Source organism: Gastrolobium bilobum, unplaced genomic scaffold, assembly GCF_033153095.1.
Source record: "Gastrolobium bilobum isolate Gb01-03AN ecotype WA unplaced genomic scaffold, APGP_CSIRO_Gbil_v1 utg889, whole genome shotgun sequence".
In the NCBI taxonomy this organism is placed as follows: domain Eukaryota; kingdom Viridiplantae; phylum Streptophyta; class Magnoliopsida; order Fabales; family Fabaceae; genus Gastrolobium; species Gastrolobium bilobum.
Window position 1 is genome coordinate 481,014 of NW_026898706.1, and position 23,575 is coordinate 504,588.

The 23,575-nt window shown below is 32.9% G+C and overlaps 1 protein-coding gene across 1 annotated transcript; it reads left to right on the forward strand.

Annotated features, from left to right (window-relative positions):
- Positions 1–6,031: 6,031 nt before the first annotated feature.
- LOC133318538 (probable membrane-associated kinase regulator 1) lies at positions 6,032–12,955 on the forward strand (the record flags this gene model as incomplete). Its single annotated transcript, XM_061520538.1, has 2 exons — positions 6,032–6,914; positions 12,939–12,955. Coding segments are annotated over exons 1-2 (900 nt in total), but the record flags the coding sequence as incomplete, so codon positions are not given.
- Between the last annotated feature and the right edge of the window lie 10,620 nt (positions 12,956–23,575).

The following is a 23,575-nucleotide window of genomic DNA, read 5'->3' on the forward strand; positions in this document are numbered from 1 at the left end:
GACTTTTTTCTTCCTATATTCTTTGAATTTAATATCTCCTGAATTATAAGAGATAAAATTATCTCTTATTCATATAGAGAAAAATACGATGTTTATGTTTTCTTTTTCTCCTTTTTTCTTTTCACATTAGCTCATATACGTTTATGTATATATAAGAGAAAAAAACATTTTCTCATGTTGCATGAGAATTCAATTCTCATGTTGTGACTCTTCGATTTTCGTACAAAACTTTTCTGTTCTTTTTCTTTTTCTAATAAATGTAAGGCCCACCACTAGTTGAGTCACAACATGAGAATTGAATTCTCATGCAACATGAGAAAATCAAACCCCATATAAGAGATAGTATTATCACCTATAATATAAAAACTTACCTTTTTTTTTGGGACAGGATATACTTACCACAAAAAAAGTTTACCACATTTACAACCAACCTAATCTCCGTTGATTTCCGTCAATCTAACAGTTATAATTTATTGGACAAGATATACTTACCACCGAAAAAGTTTACCACATTTACAACCAACCTAATCTCCGTTGATTTCCGTCAATCTAACGGTTATAATTTATTGGATCGCATTTGTTAGTTATTTATTAATTCCCAATAAATTCAATAAATTATAATCGTTACATTGACGGAAATCAACGGAAATTAGGTTGGGTGTAAAGGTGGTAAACTTTTTTGGTGGTAAGTATATCCTTCCCTTTTTTTTTATGGAAAAAGTGTTTGTCATTTTAAACGACAGAAAATTATGTCATTTTAGGAGAGAGATACAGACACCAAATCCTAAAATTTTTTGTGTCTATCTCTCTTCTAAAATGACATAACATAACTTATGTTATTTAAAATGACAAACACCAGACCATTTTTTTATATACAAATATATAAATCGATGGAAAGAAAGAAAAGTAGTAGGTAACAAGGGCAAAACAAAAAGCGGTTGAGCTTGAGCATGCTGACCAAACTTTTAAAATGTCGATACTGCTTGCCGTTTTAGATTATCTTTCCTTTTCTGCTTTTTGAGCTTCAAATACAAGCTATTCCTCATCCGTTCTTTTTAAAGCCCTAATTTCTCTTTAATCTCAATTCACCAGATCGGTTTTGCTGCTTTCTCAGGTGTGCCTCCCAATTCTGTTCTTTCACGATTGTTTTAGTTTATGATTTTGTTTAATTTCAAAATTCATGTTCGACCAGATTCGCTTAGTTAAATTTCCAGTTCTGTTTATTTTTGGTTCTCTTTCGCATCAGATGCTATAAATCATATAGTAATTGTGTGTTTTTGTGTGTGGTTATTTTGGGATGACATACTAGGTTTTCAGTTCCTGGACTTTTTATGTTCCAAAGACAATTTTTTTCCCGCCATAATCTATCATGGGAATGCAAAACACCCTAAGATGGATGATTTATTAATCGATATCAAATCATAGTTCGTTATAAATATTAGTTGGGTTTGTTATGGCTAGAATTTGTTATTTTTATACTTTTTTTCTCTTATAATTGAACACTACTTGCCAGAGGGCCTATGATGAAAACTAATTCATAGCAACTTGTTTATAAAGTAAACAAAAATAATAATAATATAACATTAGCTACACATAAGAACTAAGAAAAAAAATGTAGGCAAGAACCACACAGCATGAAATACGACGAAACCTTCCGCCCTACAAAACGAAAAAAAGAGAATTAGTATACAAAAAACAGAACACGAATTCATAGCAACTTGTTTATAAGGTAAACAAAAATAATAATCATACAACATCCGCTACACATACGAACGAAGGAAAAAAAACGTAGGCAAGAACCACACAGAATGAAATACGATGAAAAAAAAGATAATTAGTATAAAAAAAAAATGAATCGTAAAGATTATTTACGTCTTGTTTATAAGAAGATAGCATTGCAAAGATCAACAAACACTTTCCTCAATCCTGGCACGTTTGCAGAAGAAGGATCTTCCATTAAAATATGAAACGAATCGGAGAAAGCCAAAGAAAACAAAAAATAATACCAACACAACAACCCCTACAAACAGAAATGAAGAAAGAAATCGTAGGCAAGCTAAAAAAAAAATAAGAAACACAACTTCTCTATTTATAAAAAATGAATGACACCCAAAACTCTCCAAATCTTTTCCCACCATCCATATTTTAAATTCAAAATTTGAAACCATTTCAAAATTCGAATTTTAGATCAAATGAACAATACCAATGTAAAAAGCAATTAAAACAGCTGAGTCATTCCATTTTAAAATTTGAAATTTTTAGATCAGATGAGCAATTAAAGCAGCTGAGTCATTCCATTTCAAATTTCGAATTTTAGATCAGATGAGTCATTCCAATTAAATGAGCAATCAAAATTCGAATTTCAAAATTCTAATGTAAAAAGCAATTAAATCAGCTGACCAATTCCAATGTGATGGGCAGTGGGACATTCAATGCCTTGTCTGCCACCACAAATGGTCATTTATTTTTCGATTAAAAAAAAAAATCGATTTTTAAAAGAAATTCTTTTTCCAATTTACCGAAGAAGGAAAGTTTTTATATGTCATGTAGTGTGAACACAATTTTCAGAATTAAGCAGGGAGTGACACATCAGCGAAGTTCCGAACATTGAACTCTCCTTTATATATATATCCTTTATATATATATATATATAGATTACTAAATCTGATTTCAATTTTTGTAAATACAAATTTGTGAAATTTCAAAGAATAACGACATTAATCTTTTTCAATTCTAGTTAATTCCTAAAATAACTTCCCCTTTCATTCCCTTTTCTAATCCAAAAGGAAAAACCTTATAAAAATCAAAAGAAAACATTATCCTCCAAATAATATCTTTTTCCATGGATAATTATATTATCAAATAAGAAATGGATTTTATCGCTCATGGATTATATTGTTTCTATATTTTAAAAAGATTATTAGTTTATTCTTCTTCTCACTCTTTTCAAATTATGTACCAAGTCCTATTAAATTATATATTAGTAGGGGATGGTTATACATATACTTACCACCAGATAAGTTTACCGCCCTTAGCACCAATCTCATCACCGTTAGATTAAAATTAAATCTAATGATCCATAATTATCCCTTATAATCCTAATTTTTCTCCCACGTTCCCTTTGCCTTTCTCTCTAGGTTTCCATACCCTCTCTCATCCTCTCTTCAAACTTGCATCTGTTCATGGGTAAGTTCGAGTTGAATTGGATGCTAATTCAGGTTGAGAAAAAAAAAGTTTTCGTTATGACTATTGATCTGGATTTATTTCTGTTAATTGGCCAAAAGTTCGAGTTGAATTGGATGCTAAACAATTGGCCAAAAGTTATTTCGTTCATTGCTCGTTCTTCATAATACTGGTGGGACTTGGGAGGGTCTTCTGAATTCTTTTTTTTTTTTTTGGTAATACGTGAATACATTTTTGATTATTATGAACTATTATTTGTTAATCTGATCATCTTCCCTTGAAAGCACACAACAATTGAAGAGAGACAGCGAGTTAAAATGTGTTGTCACAGAGAATCAATATCGAAAGCGCACAACAATTGAAGAGAGGATGAGAGAGGGTAAGAAAACCTAGAGAGAGAAAGACAAAGGGAATGTGAGAGAAAAAATAAGATTATAAGGAATAATTATGGACCGTTAGATTTAATTTTAATCTAACAATGATGAGATTGGTAGTATACCCTTATTTCATTCAAATTGACCATCATTTACTCCAATAAATGACTTAACAAGAACTAAAATCAGGTCACAGATAAACATGTTAATATAAAATTTGAGAAAAGGGCCAAAGTGATAATAATATAAACAAAATCGCCAATCAACCGATTTCTCTCATAGGATTCAAATATAAAGAGAAACCAAAGCAATCACATACATAATCGAAAATAGTAATAAAATATAAAGGATAGATATGTACGTGGGGCATTTTATCCAATTCTCCTCGATACAACGGGCTATATTGGGTAAGTTTGTTATTATATTTTTAGGAAGAATTGCCTTTTTCTTCTGTTGGGGGAGAATGCTATTCTCCTGTCCTAGACTCTTAAGACATATTTCAATAATTTTATTTTATTTTAATTAATAAATGGGCCCTATATTCAATTTGTGAGAGTAAAAGGAAAAATTGTCTCCTCCCGCAACAGGAGAAACTATTTTCCGATATTTTTATTACCGAACTCTTTTTACAAGTACTCAACTTTCTTTTTTGTTGGTTTACAAGTACTCAACTTTAATAAAACATAAATAGGTTTAGAAAATTTTTAAGTCACATTTATTTATAAGTCCGTATTTAAACTACTAAACAAAAAATAATTATAAAAACCAAAATAATGCAAGGCCTTTACAAAAATGGATGTCACCCCTTGCACCCAGACAGCGGCCCACGGAGCCCGTTAACTTTATCGGAACATGAATCATTGACTAAATACAAAATACGAACCATACGGTGCACCATCACTTCAAATAAACTTGATGTGTCATGTCTCATATTTTTTGACATTTTTTTGATATTCTGTCACTCTAACATATATTGCATAACTCAAAAAAAATAGTTCAAAAGTTACGTTGTTACATTTTTAGTTTCAATTATTTAAGTCGTTGCATTACGATTGTTATTTTATTGAGTTTAATATAAATATTTGGGATATTTTATATTTCTTTGCGAAATTGATGGGTATTTTAAATTTAACTTTATTTTTTTTTTAATTTATTGAATATTAAATATAATATGGGATTTATACTTCTTATGCAACATAAGAAGAGCCTTCTCAAGCTACACTCACACTATTTTGCGTGGCAATATTTTTAATTTTTTAATTTACTTTTTTCCAATGGGGCCCACCTGAGTATATGTGTGCTGCAAAAATTCTCATCTTATGTTACATAAGAAATATAAACCCCATATAATATATACTATATAAATTAAAAATATTATTTAATATCAAAACATGTCCTAATATATCAAAATCTAATATTTTTATAATTAACGTGTTGAAATGTTAGGTTTCGAGTCGGGGTCGGTATCGGAACAGTGATCAATGTGCCACGTTTTTGGCATTTATATACAAAATTGCCACACGAACAGTAAAATTTACCATACTGTCACACGTTGAAGTTTGCTACGGCTGATGGCGAACTTGGTAGCCAATAATGTTTTGAAACGTGACACACTTTTGGAGAAAAAACTGACTGCCACATGTCCAAGTTTGCTATGATTGGTAGCGAACTTGGTAGCCAATGATTTGGTGGCACGTGACATATTTTTGCAGAAAAAGTTGATTGGACGAAGTTCGCTACAAGGGATAGAGAATTTGGTGCGTTGCGTGACACAATCTCATTGTCCAATCAGAATTAATGTAACGATCACAATCAAAAAAAGAAAATGAAGAAAAAAGGCTATTTAATTAATATACTAATCACAATTAATGTATCAATAACCAATCACAATTAATGTACCGATCACAATTAATCTTGATTGGTACATTAATTGTGATTGGTTATTGATATATTAATTGTTTGTGATACCATTGTTATAAATTCGAACGATGTTTGTGAGAGATAAAATATGTCAAATGAGGTGTCATTGCGTAGATCTCAAAAAGTTACGTGAAATAAATAAACAAATTTGATTTGAATATTCGAATCAAAAGTTATGGCCCTTCGAAATGATCGGTGATTGGTATATTAATTGTGATTGCTACAATCAAAAGTTATACTTTACGCGGTGGATTAATGTAACGATCACAATCAAAAAAAGAAAATGAAGCAAAAAGGCTATTTAATTAATATACTAATCACAATTAATGTATCAAGAAAAAAGGCTATTTAATTAAAAAAATTGCCAAAAACATGGATTATACTTTACGCGGTGGAAGTGGGGGAGCGTCCTGATTACTCGCCACCCCTGCGCTATAATTTAGTTCAGAAGCGTTGACCATTCCTCAGAGTATTATAAATTAATTGCACAATCGAAGTGACCAACACTCAAACTCAAAAGTCTCAAAACTCTGTCCATGCAGTGTAGTGTAGAGATGGCGAGAACAAGAGGAGGGAAAGAAGCAAAATCCTACACGCTTCCACCATCACCATCTCATTCATCGTCATCATCTTCCTCCTCAGATTTCGAGTTCACCATCTCCATCTCACCCCGCAAATCATTCTCCCCCGCCGATGAACTCTTCTACAAGGGCCGACTCCTCCCTCTCCACCTCTCTCCCCGCATCTCCATGGTCCGCAATCTCCTCCTCTCCTCCTCCACCTCCACCTCCACCACCACCTCCTCCGCCGCTCGCGACTCCACCGATTCACAATCTTCCTTCACCAGCGACCTCGCTCTATTCCCTGACTGCGATGACTCCTTTCGTCCCAGCTCCGTAACAGTAACAGAGGATGACGACTTCAAGCGCCTTCACAACAAGAAGACCACCACCAACCACTTCTCCTTCTCAAGATTCTCCTCTGTTTTCCGCAAACATAACCCCAAGACCCCCCACCCAGAAAGCGTTTCTGGGTCCTCGGTGAAGCGCATGAGCAACACTGTCAAAGAGGTTATCAGGAAGTATACGAAGAAGGTGAAGCCATTGTACGAGAAGCTGTCACTCAAACAGAAGCAACAAGAACAACAGAGAACAGTGCCGTCTCTGTTCACCAAAACAGAGATATCCACGAAGGAAATTAATGAGAGGAAAGAAACAAAGAGTGTGATTTCTCATTCTTTCTCGGGAAACTTGAGATACCCTCTCCGTAGGAAAAGCGTCGTTTCTAGCCGTCCTTCATCGACGAGATCATCGCCGAGCCACTCCGGTATGCTTTCCGGTAGGATATTATCCGGTGACACTCCGACGGTGGAAGAGATGAATAATGCAATACAAGGAGCAATCACACATTGCAAGAACTCTTTCATTCAAAAACAAAAATACGATGATTGACTAATCTATGTGCCAAAAAAAGAAGACGGTTTTTGGTTTTTTAATACGAAGATGCCAGAATGATATTCGGGTAATTTTTTTTTATTGGTTGGGGCTTTGTTTCTGTCTCTTTGTCTTAGAATCTGACGTGAAAGTGATGTAGAAAAGCTGCATACTATGATAACATGGAAAATTAAAACATTTATGACACATCAGCGAAGTTTTGACATTGAACTCTCCTTTTTATATATATATATATATATATATATATATATATATATATATATATATATATATACGCTATATTGAAGTATTGAACTTCCGTTCGTTAACATCTATTCTTGTATTCATGTTCCCAAATGTAAAGCCTTGAAGCAAGATAAATCATTTGTCACTTGTTGAAAGACCAAAGTTCAAGTTATTCGCATACAAAAATACTATATATAATATGGGCTTGCAACTTCTCGAAATAGTCGGAGATGAGAGAAAAAGAGGTGGGAATGGGATTCACCTTGAAAAAAAAAATGGCTTGCTCCGGAAGATGGGTTAAAACACCATTTTAAAGTTTTTGGACAAAAGAATTGCCCGGTTAAAGCTGATTGCATAAGTTTTTCCAAAGTAATGCAGTCAAACATGTCACCTATGCTGACGGGACTAGTCCCGTCACTGATACTGACGGGACTCGTGCCACGTCAGCGCCACGTAAGTAGTCCAATTACCGTAAATTTTCGGAAGACCATAACTTGTGATTCGGGTATCCAAATCAGATGATTTTTTTTTTTATTTCACATAACTTTTCAAGATCTACACAATGACACCTCATTTGACATATTTTATCTCCCATAAACATAGTCTTATGGATAAACACTCTTGTGATTGTGATACAATTGTTACAAATTCAAACTATGTTTGTGGGAGATAAAATATGTCAAACGAGATATCATTGCGTAGATCTCGAAAAATTATGTGAAATCAAAAAAAAAATCATCTGATTTGAGTACCCGAGTCACAAGTTATGGTCTTCCGAAGATTTACGGTAACTGGATTGCCTACGTGGCGCTGACGTGGCACGAGTCCCGTCAGTATCAGTGACGGGACTAGTCCCGTCAGCATAGGTGACATGTTTGACTGCATTACTTTGGAAAAACTTATCCAATCAGCTTTAACCGGACAATTCTTTTATCCAAAAACTTCAAAATGGTGCTTTCCCCCCCGGAAGATGAGACTTCTTCTATTAAAGGAGAAGTCTTTTTTTCAAACACACACAAATATATATATATATATATATATATATATATATATATATATATATACTACAAGAAAAGCGGGATGCAGTGGCGGTTTCTCTCGGGCGATTCATATAATTGACTCTGAACACAAAGCGCAACTTGTATCTCATTTAATTTAGTTTTGTAGAGCTTCCAAATTTTATTCCTCTTTATTTTTCCTTTACCTTCCCAAGTTTTCTTTCCTAATTTCTCTTTTCCATGCACGATAACTCAATACACACACTTTAGTCTCTAACACAGAACTAGATAAAACTTCTTTCATTCTTTTGCATGCGCTAGAGTTTTCTTCAATTGTAGCTCTATTTCTCAGCATCAATACGAAACCTTCTACGATTCTTCATGGAGGTAGCACACATCATATGACTGCGATTTCCTTGATTCTTTGCATGTTTAGTTCATTGAATCTTGTGTTAGTAGTATCGAATTATTATTGTATTATTAGTAGTAGTTCATTGAAAAAAATTCTTCTTTTTTTAGGCTTTCTCATTTTCAACATCCCGAACGGTTTGATTGATATATTTGATGTTGCAGATTCTATGTATGTAGCTTGAATATTACATGTTTGATGGAATGTCAATGTCAATTCTTATGAATTGCTGATTGGGTTTTAAGTGAGTGTGATGGTCAATTTCATGCTCTCCTTGGTTTTATTAGTCGCCAATGGCCATGTCCTATGAGCCTAAATATAGAACTAGGAGAATGATAGTTGGAAAATTAGTTGCATGTGTCTCTCTAATAGATTATGCTTATGACACCTCTGTCACAGTTCAGAAACTTGAACTTCCCACACTAGCAATCACTGGTTGGGGGATAGCTGGATTTCTGGTAATTCGTTAAAAACACCAACTACTTTATCAGGTTGGAGGTTGTAAAAATGGTATTATTAAACAAGAGTACACATATTTTTTGGCAGATGGGCATGCTAGAAAATCACTGAGTTGGACCCAACGCATAGGAGCTGTAATTGAAATAGCAAAGGGAATTCAATTTTTGCATACAAGGATTCTCCCTGATATACCTTTTGTTTCCATGGAAAATCTGGGATGTAATTTATCTCATTCTGAACTTTCAGATGCAAAAGTTGATTCTCAGGAAGATGAAGATATTTCAGTGCCAAAAGGTGAAGGTAATAATGAGGAAAGTAAATCAGAGGAAGAGGAAGATAAAAGGAAAACTAACAAATCTACTTCAAAACAAAATGTGATGGAGATTCAAACGGCACCTGTGAAGAAGACCACTGGTGTACAAGTCATCAGACATAGTAGATATTTAGGTTTAAATATTCGTAATTTTATTGATACTCTGATTTTATTTATGTTTAATTTGTAAAAAAACATATTTACTTTTTTTTAATCATATATTGGATTCTATTAATTTTTAATGAAAGACATTTTGAATTTAATATTATTATTATTTTGTGTGTTTATTTTAGGATTATATTTAATTTAATATAAATTTGATGATATTATATTGATAGGCCTGAATACTATAAATTAATAATGTGTTTCAAATAATAATATTACTGAATATAATATAAAACAGAGGCGGCTGAATCTTCAACTTTCACGAGGTTTAAAAATAGCCGCTTTAAATTTATATAGTCACCTTACTCCACGACGGTTAATAGAATACAACGACCGTTTGTTACTCAATGGCGGTTATTCTGTCTGTTATTTAAAACCGACGTGGAAATATTTGACGACCCCAAATTCAGAGTCGGTTTCGAAAAGGCCAGAGAAATTTTCTCCGGCGATTTAAATGGCCGCTAAGCACAAATATCACCGACGCTGAATGCCGTGTTTGCAGAAATTATTAAAACACCATTAATTAATTTCTTAAAAAGACGTAATTTTAAAATTGCAGAAGATAATTTTGTCTCATGTGATAGTAAAAGTATTTCTCTCTCTATATATATCAATTTGGACTTTATTTAATATTTCTATAATTTATAGTATTTAATTATAATTAATTTAATATTATTTTTTATATAATACTTATCCACGTTCTGATTTTATCGCATCGATAATTTCACACAAACTCGAATACACATCTAAATATGTAATTATACGAGGTAAATAACGTAAGTGATATATACGGGCTTCTTTTTTTAATCATAGTTATGCTTGCCATCGATTGCATGTACAGTTGCATTTCTCTCGCTTGAGAAATTGGACCCATCTTTTACCCAAGGCTTTGGATTTCATGTAGACAATGAACGTTAAATCAACTTATTGATAAGCTGAAAAACAAATGTAGCTGTGAAGGTATAAAACTACACAAGCTGCAAAGCATTTGGTTTAGCAGCAAAAGTATTTTATTTACCATTTTTTTAATACATATAAAAAGAACCGCTTCGACCCAAAATTTTAAAATGTTAAGTGATAACTTTTTTTAATGATTTATATTATTTTCTAACACACTCTTTCATGCAAGAGCCATTTGGATTTGAAGCATATATATATATTGAATATGCCTAATTTTATTTTTATTTTACCTTGTACTTACGGTCACTAAAGCTCTGATATCATGTAAAGAACTGCTTTAACCCAAAACCTTAAGGCTTTGTTTGGGAGTTAGTTTTAGGAGGGAAATGAAAGGAATGCGAGGATTTTAATAATCTTTTCCTTTGTTTGTGAGTTTAAAAAAGTGAGAGGAAGGAATTGAGGATTTTCACAAAATAATCCAAAACCCTTATTTTTTCTTAAAATTAAAGTTCTCCTAATTTAAGGGATTTGAGGGGGAAATATATGAAATTACTTATTTATCCTTAGCATTAAAATGTGAAAACTACATAAGTGTGTATTATTTTTTAAATGTGACACTATTAGAAACATTTCAAATACCAACAGAATTTATCTACAGAGAGTATTCTGTCGAAAATAGTGATGGAATTTTCGACAAAAATCATATTTCGTGAAAAATAGAGACAATTTTTTTTTATCGAAACTAAAGACGAAATTAGAGACATAACAAGTTTTGGTCACAATAATTTTTTACGGATATAAATTCCGTCAAAACTATTGACATAATTTAAATTCCGTCGAAACTTTTTCGTAAAATTTTTGATGAAAAATATTTCCATCAAAATTTTCAACGGAACACATTTTCAACGAAAAATTTCGACCAAAAAAATTCCTTCAAAATTCTTGACGGAATCTAAATTTCGTCCATAGTTTGGAAGAAAATATTTCAGTCATATTTTTTGACAAATTTTTTTTTTCGATGGAACACATTTCCATCAATTGTTTTTGACGGAAAGCATTTTCGTAAAATTTTTTGACGGAAAACATTTATGTCAAAAATTTTGACGGAGTTCTTTTTTTCGTCCAAACTTTCGATGGAATTTTTTTCTATTGAAAAAATTTAAGAAATCATTTTCTTCAAAACTTTGGACGGAAACTAAATTCCGTCAAAAATTTCGAAGGGATTATGTTCTGTTGAAAATTTTGATGCAAATTTATTTCAGTCAAATTTTCGAAGGATAAAAAACTTTGTTGCCTTTTGATGAAAAAAAATTTGTCGAAATGTATTTTTCGTCATTTGAAACATAGAAATTTTATCAAAAATATGATCTATTTTAGTAGTGGGAAAAACATATAAATAATATTTTTTAAATTTAAATTTAATTTTATTTGTAAAATATAATAATTATATTAATTTTTTAAAAAAGATAAAATGGTAAAAATATCTCACTAACATTCTATTTTTCTCCCTTACCATTTTTTTAACTCTCAAACAAGGAAAATGAATACCCTTCATTTCTTTTTCCTTCCTTTCCCTTGGATTCCTTTCTTTTCCCTCCCTTCCAAACTCCCAAACAAAAGTCAAGTGTTAGGTGATAAGTTTTTTAATGATTTATATTAGGAAAAAGTTCAGCAATGCCTCTGTGGTTTACTCCAAAATCACTTATTCCCCTGTGATTTTTTTTATCACATAAGTCCTTGTGATTTGCAAATAAGTATGTTTTTTATCACATATGCCCCTGTGATTTTTTATTTTTTACAAAGCACACGGACATATGTGTTAAAAAAAAAATCACAGGATATAGATGATTCTGAAACAAATAACATGAGCATTGATGAACTTTTCCCTTTATATTATTCTCACTGCACTCATTCCTATTGGTTAATAGACATTCCGAAAACTATAGTACATTGGCAAATGGCAACCAATGTGTTTTTGGATAATAATTTTTCTGTAAATAGAGTTGCACATGATTGCTTATAGAGCTCACAACTGCATATCGGATCATTCATTATTTTAGTAACTTTTTATATCCAATCTTCCTGTTATACAATTTTAATTCTATTTTGTCTTTTAAAATCTTCATTTTTTTGCCATCTTAAGGCACACCCACTAGTTCATTCTGTTGGAAATAATCAAGTATGAGTTGTAAAGAAGTACCACATAGACTAGACATAGACCAAGTGATGACCATATAAGTGTGAAAGACCCATAAACCTACAGCCTTAAGGTTTTGGGTTGAGATGTGGTGTCGGTCCACTTATTATGGTTTGTCATTTGGCCCTTTAGTGGATGTACCCTTTGCAAAGGATTTTGGGCTCCCTCGTTCCATTCCCAACAGTGGTATCAGAGCCGGATTGGGCTCGAGCTAGCCTAGTGATTGGCTAGGAGGCGGGTCGAGTACTTTATGCTTCGGGTACTCGGTTGAGGGAGAGCATACCAATGGTGGGTTTCACACTTGAGGGGGAGATTGTTGAGATATTCAAGTGTGATGAGTCCCACATTGGTTGGTAATGAGCTAAGTGAAGAGTATATAAGTGAAAGGACCCATGAACCCAATGCCTTAAGGTTTTGGGTTGAGACATGGTGTCAGATCCACTTGCTACGGTTGGTGTAGCCTTAGCTCATTGGTGGTGGTTCCCCGCCACGGGCTTCCCCGCCACGGGCTTCCCCTGGACCTGCTTGACATTGGAGTTTGAGGGAACGAATTTCCCAACACATTCAAATTTCAATTTGAAAATAATAATGTTTATTTAAAAAGAAGGACCTTCCTTTGGAAGTTTGCAGTTGTCATCTTACATTTTCCAAAACACGGATTATGAAAATCATAAGCATATAGCCATAAACATGGGATCACGGAATCATAGTACGACTAAGATTCTAAAATAGTGTTTTGACAATTCCAAAAGACGCAACATCAGAAATTGATCCCATGAACTAATTTGGCTCCAATTAATATTATAGAGCCAAACCAGATTTCGAGATACGGAATAGTACCAAAAAATTGTAAATAATGTAGTAGCGTCTTTGTTGTTAGAGTTGGAAGAATATATGCAATTAGCATGTAAATATATTCTGTTTCCTTGTAATCCTAGTAGTTTCCTATTTGATAGCTTGTTAGCATAGTTGTTGATATTGTTAGCATGCTCTTAGCCTATTTTCACGTACAACTTTAGGCGATTAGTTAGTTAGTTTCTTTTCAAGTTTTGCTAATTACTTGTATTTATTCTAAGCCTATTTAAAGGCAACTAATTAATGAAGCAAACCAATCATTTGGTACCATATTCTATCTTGGTATAAGAGCGATCCTACGAAATACTTCCGCAAACACAAGTGCGTGAGAAATGGCAGGAGAAAACAGCAGCGCACTGAAGCCTTCGGATCCTGACTCTCCTTTTTATCTAGGAGGATCGGATAATCCAGGTGTGATTCTAACCATCGTGCAGCTGTGTGGAGAGGCCAATTATGATAATTGGGCCAAGTTAATGAAAAATGCACTCAGTGCAAAGAACAAGCTAGATTTCATCACTGGTGATGTGAAGAAACCAGAAAAGGATAACGCCGCGGAATGGCGTGCATGGGTTCGGTGCAACTCGATGATAAATGGGTGGATTCACAACACAATCGACCCTCAGTTGCAACCACTGATCAAATATTTTGATGACGTCAAAGACTTGTGGGACGACTTAAAGGAAAGGTATGATGTTCAGAATTTTCCTAAACAGTATCAACTCCGAGCTTCTCTCACACACACACGGCAGCAGGGAAGCACCGTTGGTGAATATTACACCAAACTCCGCGCGATCTGGGATGAGCTCGAAGGCAGCAAGATTTCCAAATCATGCGCGTGTGGAGATAATTGTGCATTGGCAAAAGAAATCGAAGAAGTTAGAGAACATGAACGAGTGTACCAGTTTCTCATGGGATTGGATGAAGCGTCATTTGGGAACTTACGTTCTCAAATTCTTAATGCTTCTCCTCTTCCAAATTTGAATAAGGTTTATGCAACTGTTACACAGGAGGAAACACACTGCGCCATTGCATGCGGCCATGATGATCGAGGTGCTGTCGTTGGTTACGCAACGCGTATGGAAACTGACGGAGGAAAAGCGGTTGTTGCGTCGCGCATGATTGCTGATCCCTCGGTTGCTCGCACACCGTGTCCACACTGTGGGAAGACTAATCATGATCCCTCCCGTTGCTGGAAAATTATTGGCTTTCCCTTTACCCGTGGTGCACCTCGCGGCCGTGGAAGGGGACGATCAGATGGACGTGGGATGCATGAGCAAGCCTTCGCGGTGCAATCTTCGGATGTTTTTCAACCAGGAAATACGTCGCAACCTTCAGCTCCTTATTCAACAGCAAATGCAGCGGCTTATTCAGTCCTCACTCCAGAAGTAGTGCATAAACTCATGACACTGGTGGATCACTCTCATCAGGCTACTGACAAATTATCTGGTAAGGCTATTCAGACACAATGGCTTATTGATAGTGGTGCCTCGCAGCACATGACAGGTTCTTTGGAATTACTGACTAATGTTACAAAAATCAAACCCCTAGTAGTGAGGTTACCTAATGGTGTACTTACTCATGCCGAACAACAAGGGACAATGGTGTTTAATGATGAGTTCACATTGTCTAACATTTTATTTGTTCCTCATTTGCGGTGCAATTTGATTTCAGTTTCTCAGTTATTGCAGCAGAGTGATAATAAACTAATATTTACTAATGGACAATGTATTTTACAAGACCAAGCATTGATGAGGCAGACTGGATTGGGTGATGTTCATGCAGGAGTTTATGTGTTTCAACCAAAGCATGCTTCAGTTTCTACTGTGAGAATTCAGGAGTCTGCAGAGTTGTGGCACAAGCGGTTGGGTCATCCATCCTATGAAGTTGTGTCTTTGCTTCCGTTGTTTTCCCATATGTCAGCTAAAATTGCAGCAACTAAAACGACATGTACCATTTGTTGCCGTGCCAAGCACACTAGGACTATGTTTCATTCAAGTAATAATCGCAGTAAAGAATATTTTGATTTAATTCATTGTGATACATGGGGGCCCTATCGCTCTTCTTCTTCTTCAGGTGCACATTATTTTTTAACGATTGTTGATGATTTCAGTCGATTTGTTTGGGTATATATGTTAGCTGAAAAGAAGGAAACATGCGATCGTATTCAAATTTTTTTTGCTATGATCAGAACTCAATTTGGAAAAAGGATAAAAATATTGTGTTCTGATAACGGGTCCGAATTTAAATCAAATAAATTGCTGCAGTTATATCATGATAATGGGACAATTCATCAAACATCGTGTGTTTATACACCAGAACAAAATGGACGAGTAGAGCGAAAGCATAGACATATTTTAAATGTATCTCGGGCATTATTATTTCAAGCTTGTTTACCCGTCGATTTTTGGGAAGAAAGTGTGCTTGCAGGAGTCCATTTAATTAATAGAACACCATCCAAAATTTTATCTGGTAGTACACCTCACGAAGTTTTATATGGGGAGGCTCCAAATTATGAACACTTGAAGATTTTTGGATGTTTGTGTTATGCTAATGTTAGACCAAAACCTACGGATAAATTTGCTTCTCGCTCTCGCAAGTGCATGTTTATAGGATATCCGGTTACTCAAAAGGGGTGGAAATTATATGATCTGGAAAATAAAGAATTTTTTGTATGCAGGGATGTGAAATTTTATGAAGAAATTTTTCCTTTGGCTTCCTTATCATCGCATCAACCTGAGTTTTCATCTGCAATCCCTCCTTCCAATGAGACAAAACATGCTGGTTAATTATCAGGCAGACGACGCTGATCACAATGGTATACTTCGGACACATGCAGACGCCGATAATACTGGTGCACTTCAGGCACATACAAATGACACTGGACATGCCGTACTTCCAAACCATAACGTTGGTCAAACTGGTGCAATTCGCGAGCAGGCAGGCGACACTGATTGTCTAGCAACTTCTGAATCCGATACAGTTGACAGGGGGAGCAACGATCAGGTGCTTTTATTGCCACCAACAGTAGCAGAACCGCAACCAGTAGCAAGCCGAAACCAGCGATCAAGGAAAACTCCGGCATATCTTCAAGATTATGAATGCAATGCTATCGAAACACATAAATCTCTTCCTGCTACCCAAATCAGTCACTCTTCAAATGCAAGGTCAGGTATTAAATATCCATTATGTAATTTTCTTAGTTTATCTAAATTTTCTCCATCCCATCGTGCATTTGTAGCAGCTCTTGATGCAGGATGTGAGCCTCATCATTTTAAAGAAGCCATGCAAAATCCACAATGGGTAGAAGCTATGAGAAAAGAAATTAATGCACTAGAAGATAATGGAACATGGGCAGTCACGGTTTTGCCTTCTAATCGACGAGCATTACCTAGCAAATGGGTTTTCAAAATAAAATATCATTATGACGGAACCGTGGAAAGATATAAGGCACAGTTAGTTATTGCAGGTAACCATCAGATAGAAGGCGAAGACTTTGGTGAGACATATGCGCCCGTTGCAAAAATGACTAGTGTTAGGACTCTTTTGGCTATTGCAGCAGCCAAGCAGTGGGAATTGCATCAACTGGATGTGCATAATGCGTTCCTAAATGGAGAGCTTAATGAAGAGGTGTATATGAAGTTCCCTCCAGGATTTAGCAATGGAACAAAAGATCAAGTCTTTCGTTTGAAAAAATCTCTCTACGGATTGAGACAATCTCCAAGAAACTGGTTTAGCAAATTGAGCTCATCACTTATAAAATACGGGTTTCAACAATCTCATGCAGACTATACCTTGTTCACATTCCAAAGAGGTGATATTTTTCTTGCTCTTCTGGTTTATGTTGATGATATAGTGTTGGCAGGAAATAATACTCAAGCATGTAATCAAGTCAAGGAATATTTAAACAAGTGTTTTAAAATCAAGGACTTAGGCAAGCTAAAATATTTTCTTGGAATTGAGATAGCCCGTAACAAAGAAGGGATATTTTTGTGTCAACGGAAATATGCTCTTGATATTTTACATGAAGCAGGTCTTAGTGGAAGCAAACCAGCTGTATCTCCTATTGAACAAAATCATAGACTTGGTCTTGCTGATGGCCCAGATATCGAAAATCCTGAGAGATATAGGAGACTGATTGGAAAATTGATTTATTTAAATATTACAAGTCCATATTTGAGTTATGCTATACATGTCCTTTCTCAATTTATGCAGCATCCAAAACAAGGTCACTACGATGCGGTCCTACGAGTGTTAAGGTATGTGAAACAAAATCCTAGTCAAGGACTTCTATTAAAAAGCGCATGTGATCTCCGCATTCATGCCTATTGTGATTCCGATTGGGCCTCTTGTCCTCTTACAAGACGATCTGTTACTGGTTATTTTGTTATGTTTGGGCACATCACCTATTTCATGGAGAACAAAGAAACAGGTCACAGTTGCACGTTCTTCTGCTGAAGCTGAGTATAGAGCTATGGCAGCTGCTACAGCAGAGTTAATTTGGTTAAAGGGATTCCTTGCGTCTCTTGGTGTAAATCATTCAACACCCATGCAGTTATTTTGTGATAATACAGCAGCTCTTCATATTGCTGCTAACCCCGTTTTTCATGAGCGAACGAAACACATTGAACTAGACTGCCATTTCGTTCGAGAACACCTTCAGGCGAACACCATTGCTACTTCACATGTCGCTCCTCCGCTCAACTGGCAGATCTTTTCACCAAAGCTTTGGGACAATTTGTATTTCTTGCATTCCTTCCCAAGTTAGGCATTTCATTCTTACATGCTCCAACTTGAGGGGGAGAGTTGGAAGAATATATGCAGTTAGCATGTAAATATATTCTGTTTCCTTGTAATCCTAGTAGTTTCCTATTTGATAGCTTGTTAGCATAGTTGTTGATATTGTTAGCATGCTGTTAGCCTATTTTCACGTACAGCTTTAGGCGATTAGTTAGTTAGTTTCTTTTCAAGTTTTGCTAATTGCTTGTATTTATTCTAAGCCTATTTAAAGGCAACTAATTAATGAAGCAAACCAATCATTTGGTACCATATTCTATCTGTTAGTAGAAAATTGAAATTGTCCCATCTGGATGGTCTTGTCTCGTTCGTAGATCACTGAGAAGCATGATGGAATGCGTTGTACCGGAAGGTGAGCTACCATAGCTGTCCATAGGAAGAAGTCGATATTATTAAAGTGATCTGAAAAAATCAAACAAATAGTTATTACATTATAAAATAAGTAAGACTTTTTTTTTGGTGAACAAATAAGTAAGACTTTTAATTTGTTATGCAGCGACATATATTTTTCTTCTTCTAATTTTCTATAGTTTAATTTGTCTGACCTTCTAAATTTTTAACTGTTCCTCTCCAAATATTTTAAAAAATTAATATGATCAATACTTATTTTGTCATTTTTGTATAAATTTAAAGGTTATAACCTAAATAATCATTAGGTCTAATGATATATGAGTCATACTTGACTTTTAAAATTAATTAATTTTTTTATTTAATTTGAGTTTCTTTCATAAAAAGTAATTGTATTTTATGAGTTTTTGAACTCAGTTTAAAATCATAATATTAAAAGATTGAGAAGAAGAAAGATTTGAAAAAAAATTAAAGAATAAAAAATAAAACTTAAATAAATAAAAATATGATAAATATTTTAAAAAATATTATATATTTTTCATTATTCAACACAAGGCTTATTATTTTTATTTTGTATATTGTACATGTAAAATATAAGTACAATATAAGAAATAATATCTGCAGAATTAGAATAAGATATCATCAATATGATGATATATGATTTCCATAATTAATTGAAATTAAAATCAGATATCCCCAATATAATACTATGCGATTTTCATATTTTTATCCTTAATAACATTGTATAATTGTTGATATTGTAATTGAAATACAAGAAATAACAACGAAATTTTCTAATATGAAATTAATTGAAAAAAAGAAGAAGCTGTCAATGTAGATAGCTCAACCTAAAAGTTGTAGTTATTTATCAAAAAAAAAAAAAAAAACCTCGTAGTTTACCGGAAAAAAAAAAAAAAAAAAAAACTTGTAAGTTTTTGCTATAAGTTTGAAAATGATACAAGGATGAAAGGGAAAACATACAGAAGAATGCCTCACTTTGGATTTGCTAAGGATATGCATAGAACTAACTTAATTTAGGCTATTTGACTCCATTAGGGCTTTTGGAATTCCATTTTTCAGGTTTGGTATCTGTGGTAATTTGTTTTTCAGTAGGGGGCGTTAAGTGTAATATCCAATATATATATATATAGTCATTTCTCAAGCTGCCGGAGATAAAGTTATCTCCGGCTACTAAATCATAACTGTACAAAGATGGATCAATGGTGATAAAAGAAGAGAGAGAAAAGGGGAATCATAACCATTCAAAGGTGAATCAAGACATATAAGAAAATAAATAATCAAAACGACGTAGTTTTGGGGTGGCCGGAGATAAATTTTCTCCAGCAGCTTGAGAAATGTTTTTCCCATATATATATATATATGTATATCATATATATGGCTTTGTTTTTCTCCTTTCACATAAGAAAAGAAATTTCCTACACACACATGTTTAAGGTAGGTCCCACCATTAAGAAATAAAATAAAAACAAAGCACACGTATCGATGTATGAGTGACATGAGAAATACTTTCTCCAACAACATGATAAAGTATTTTCCCATATATATATATGAGGTAAGATCCTTTGATACCAGTGTCAAATTTCAAATTTGACACCTCATCTTAAAGCCGTTAGATCAAAAAAGATAAATGGTGTCACATGCTTACAAATCAGGGTCGTTGATCTTTTTTTATCTAACGGCTCTCAGATGAGGTGTCAAATTTCAAATTTGACACTGGTGTAAAAAGATCCTACCTATATATATATAGATATATATATATATAGAGAGAGAGGGGTAAAATCATTTCTACAGCCGCTTTACGTACAACAATGACATGTGTATGGTTATGATTCCCCATATTTAATGATTTCACGTGTGTATATATAAATAAATATATATAAGGGTAAGATCCTTTGACACCGGTGTCAAATTTAAAGTTTGACACCTTATCTTATCTGAGAGTTATTAGATAAAAAAAGATCAACGACTCTAATTTGTAAATATGTGACACCATTGATATTTTTTGATCTAACGGCTCTCAGATGAGGTGCCAAACTTTAAATTTGACACCGGTGTCAAAGAATCCTACTCCTATATATATACACACATGCCACACGCACACGCGCGCACACACATTGTTCACTTGTATTGTTCATATGAACAATATCGTGCAAAAAGCACTAAAAAAATTGTTGGTATAAAATTGATGCTAAAAGCGCCATATTGCGTCACAAGAATGGCGCAGTAGCGCCATATAAATTTTGGAAAAAATATCTATCATTTTAAAGGATATAAGCTTATATCATTTTAGATCCTAACCGTTGATTTTCGTCCATCAACGGTTATAATCTATTAGGTCAAACTTAATGGGCCAAATTTATTATTAATTAATTAATAATTTTGATCCAATAAATTATAACCGTTGATGGATGGAAATCAACGGTTAGGATCTAAAATGATATAAACTTATATCTTTTAAAATGACAAATGTTATTCCCATAAATTTTAATAAAATGAAACAGTACCATGTGTAGACATCATGTAAAACAGAGAGATAAAAATATCTAATATTTTTTTAGGTAATGATATTACTTAATTAAATGTTAGTTACATTTTAACTAAATTTTAGTTAGTTTTGTTAAAATCTAACTATATGCAATAATTATTTTAGTCAATCGAGTCAGAATATTTATCTATATAAATAGGTACACACCCGACGAAGAAAAAAAGAGAGTAAGAAACCGAGAGAGAAGAAAAGAAAAAAGAGTGAGAACAGAGAAAGGAAAATAGAAAAGCGAAAGAAAACTGAGTAAAGAAAAGAAAATAGAGGAGAAAGGAAGAAACGAGAGAAACAGTGAGAAGTAGGAAGGAGAAGGAGTGACATACATAAAGAATAAAGTGGGGAAAATAAAGAGGAAGGTAATATTTAAAGTTGATATTTCCGAAGATATTTCTTTTAAAAGTTGTGAAGATGTTGTTGCTTTGTCCAAATATTTTCTTCTACTATTTTGATTTATCTGTTATATTTGCTTTTTATGGATTCAATTTTATATCAGTTATGAGCATGATTTAAAATCAAGACTATAGAACTAAGAAATTCCTTTGATACAAATGAATATCAAGATCGAGAATGTGTAAAATTTTAACTGTATGATTTTAATGTAATTGACCCACGAGGGGATCATAATGATTATAGGATAAGAGACGCCTTATTATGGCTTGAGTTTCGCCATACAGAACTTTTCACATTCAGAGATCCAAAAAAATTGGGTAGCTTCAGTTAAATATTACACAATTTATTACATGTGATTATTTATGTAATTATTTTATCCTTATAAATTGACTTGAGAGAATGATATTTTTCATTATTGCTGCTGGAATGGTTATAATCAGTAAACCTCAATATTACTGATATTTTTTTCACGTGCAATTTTATGTTTAACCTTTCTAGAAAGTAAGAATGCCAGCATATGAATCTTTGGAATAAGATGAAGCACCATGATTAAAGATTATGAGGAGCATACAGAGTTCACGAAGATCGTGTATACAAGCTTAGTTAAAGTTCCTATTTGATGTAAAATAGTTTAGAGACAACAAACCAATATAATTGACTCAGTCATATATATAATTCAATTTTTAGAATACTTTATCATATACCTTAGTTTTATTCGCTACGTTAGAATCTCAGAATAATTGTCGTTCTTTTATTTAAAATAAGAATAAAGAAATAGTGTGATATCCTCGATGTAACCTATTACAGGGAATGTTACACTAAGTCACACTTGTTTGTTGGTTATAATGCTCTTATTTTTATATTTATTATGAGTTCATTTTTTTGCAGCCAATGTAGATAAGTTATTTATATTGAGCCCAAAACGACGTCGTTTTGAGACAGAAATTAAGGTATTTTTGTAATTATAATTTATTTCTAGGTTATAATAGTCTTTCTTATTATAATTTTTTAATTTTTCAACTCAAAACGATGTCATTTTGAAAGTAAACATAGATATTATTGACATTCATTGTAGAAACATTAAAGCCTTTTATTATATAATAAATATAAATTTTATTATATAATATATAAAATTATATTTTTATATTTATTATATAAAATTATATAATATATAAAATTATATTTTTGTTATAAAAAAAATAATAATTATATTTTTAAAGTTCGTTTGGTGAATGTTGAAACCAACACCTGTTATTAGTTATCATACTCCTATTTTTATATTTATTATACAGAAAAATATTTCTTTAATGAAGATAAGTTATCTGCATTTACATGACGTCGTTTTGAAATTGAAAAATTAAAAATTATAATTATAAAAACTATAAAATAAATTAAAATAATAAAAACACCATGATTTCTGCCCCAAAACGACATCGTATTGGGTTTACTGCAGACAACTTATCTGCAGTGACCGTAGAAAAAACGAACCCTTTATTATATATCATAAATGCAATTTCAAACAAAATCACTAAAATACATTAAATTATAAATTTGAATTTCAGAAATAATTATACAATATGAACTATTATATATGTGTAATCTATAAATATAAACTTTCAACCTACTTTGATTTTTATTATTTTAAATTTATTTTTAATTAAAAATTGAATCAAATTTATATGAAAATATATAATAAATATAATAAAAAATCCAACAGAATAAGTGAATGACAAACAAATTCATGTTTATATAAATTTTATTTAACTTTTAATTTTAAAAAATAAATTCAAAATAACAAAAAAATTATGTTTACGGATTATATAAATTTAAGTAAATTCCTGAAATATAATTATATTTAAGATATAAATTTATAATTTGATGTATTTTGTTTAAATTTACTTTAATTACATTTGAATTAATTTGTTTAAATTAATTGTGATCGGTACAATTAATGTACCGATCACAATTAATTTTGATTGGTACATTAATTGTGATTGGTTATTGATATATTAATTGTTTGTGATACCA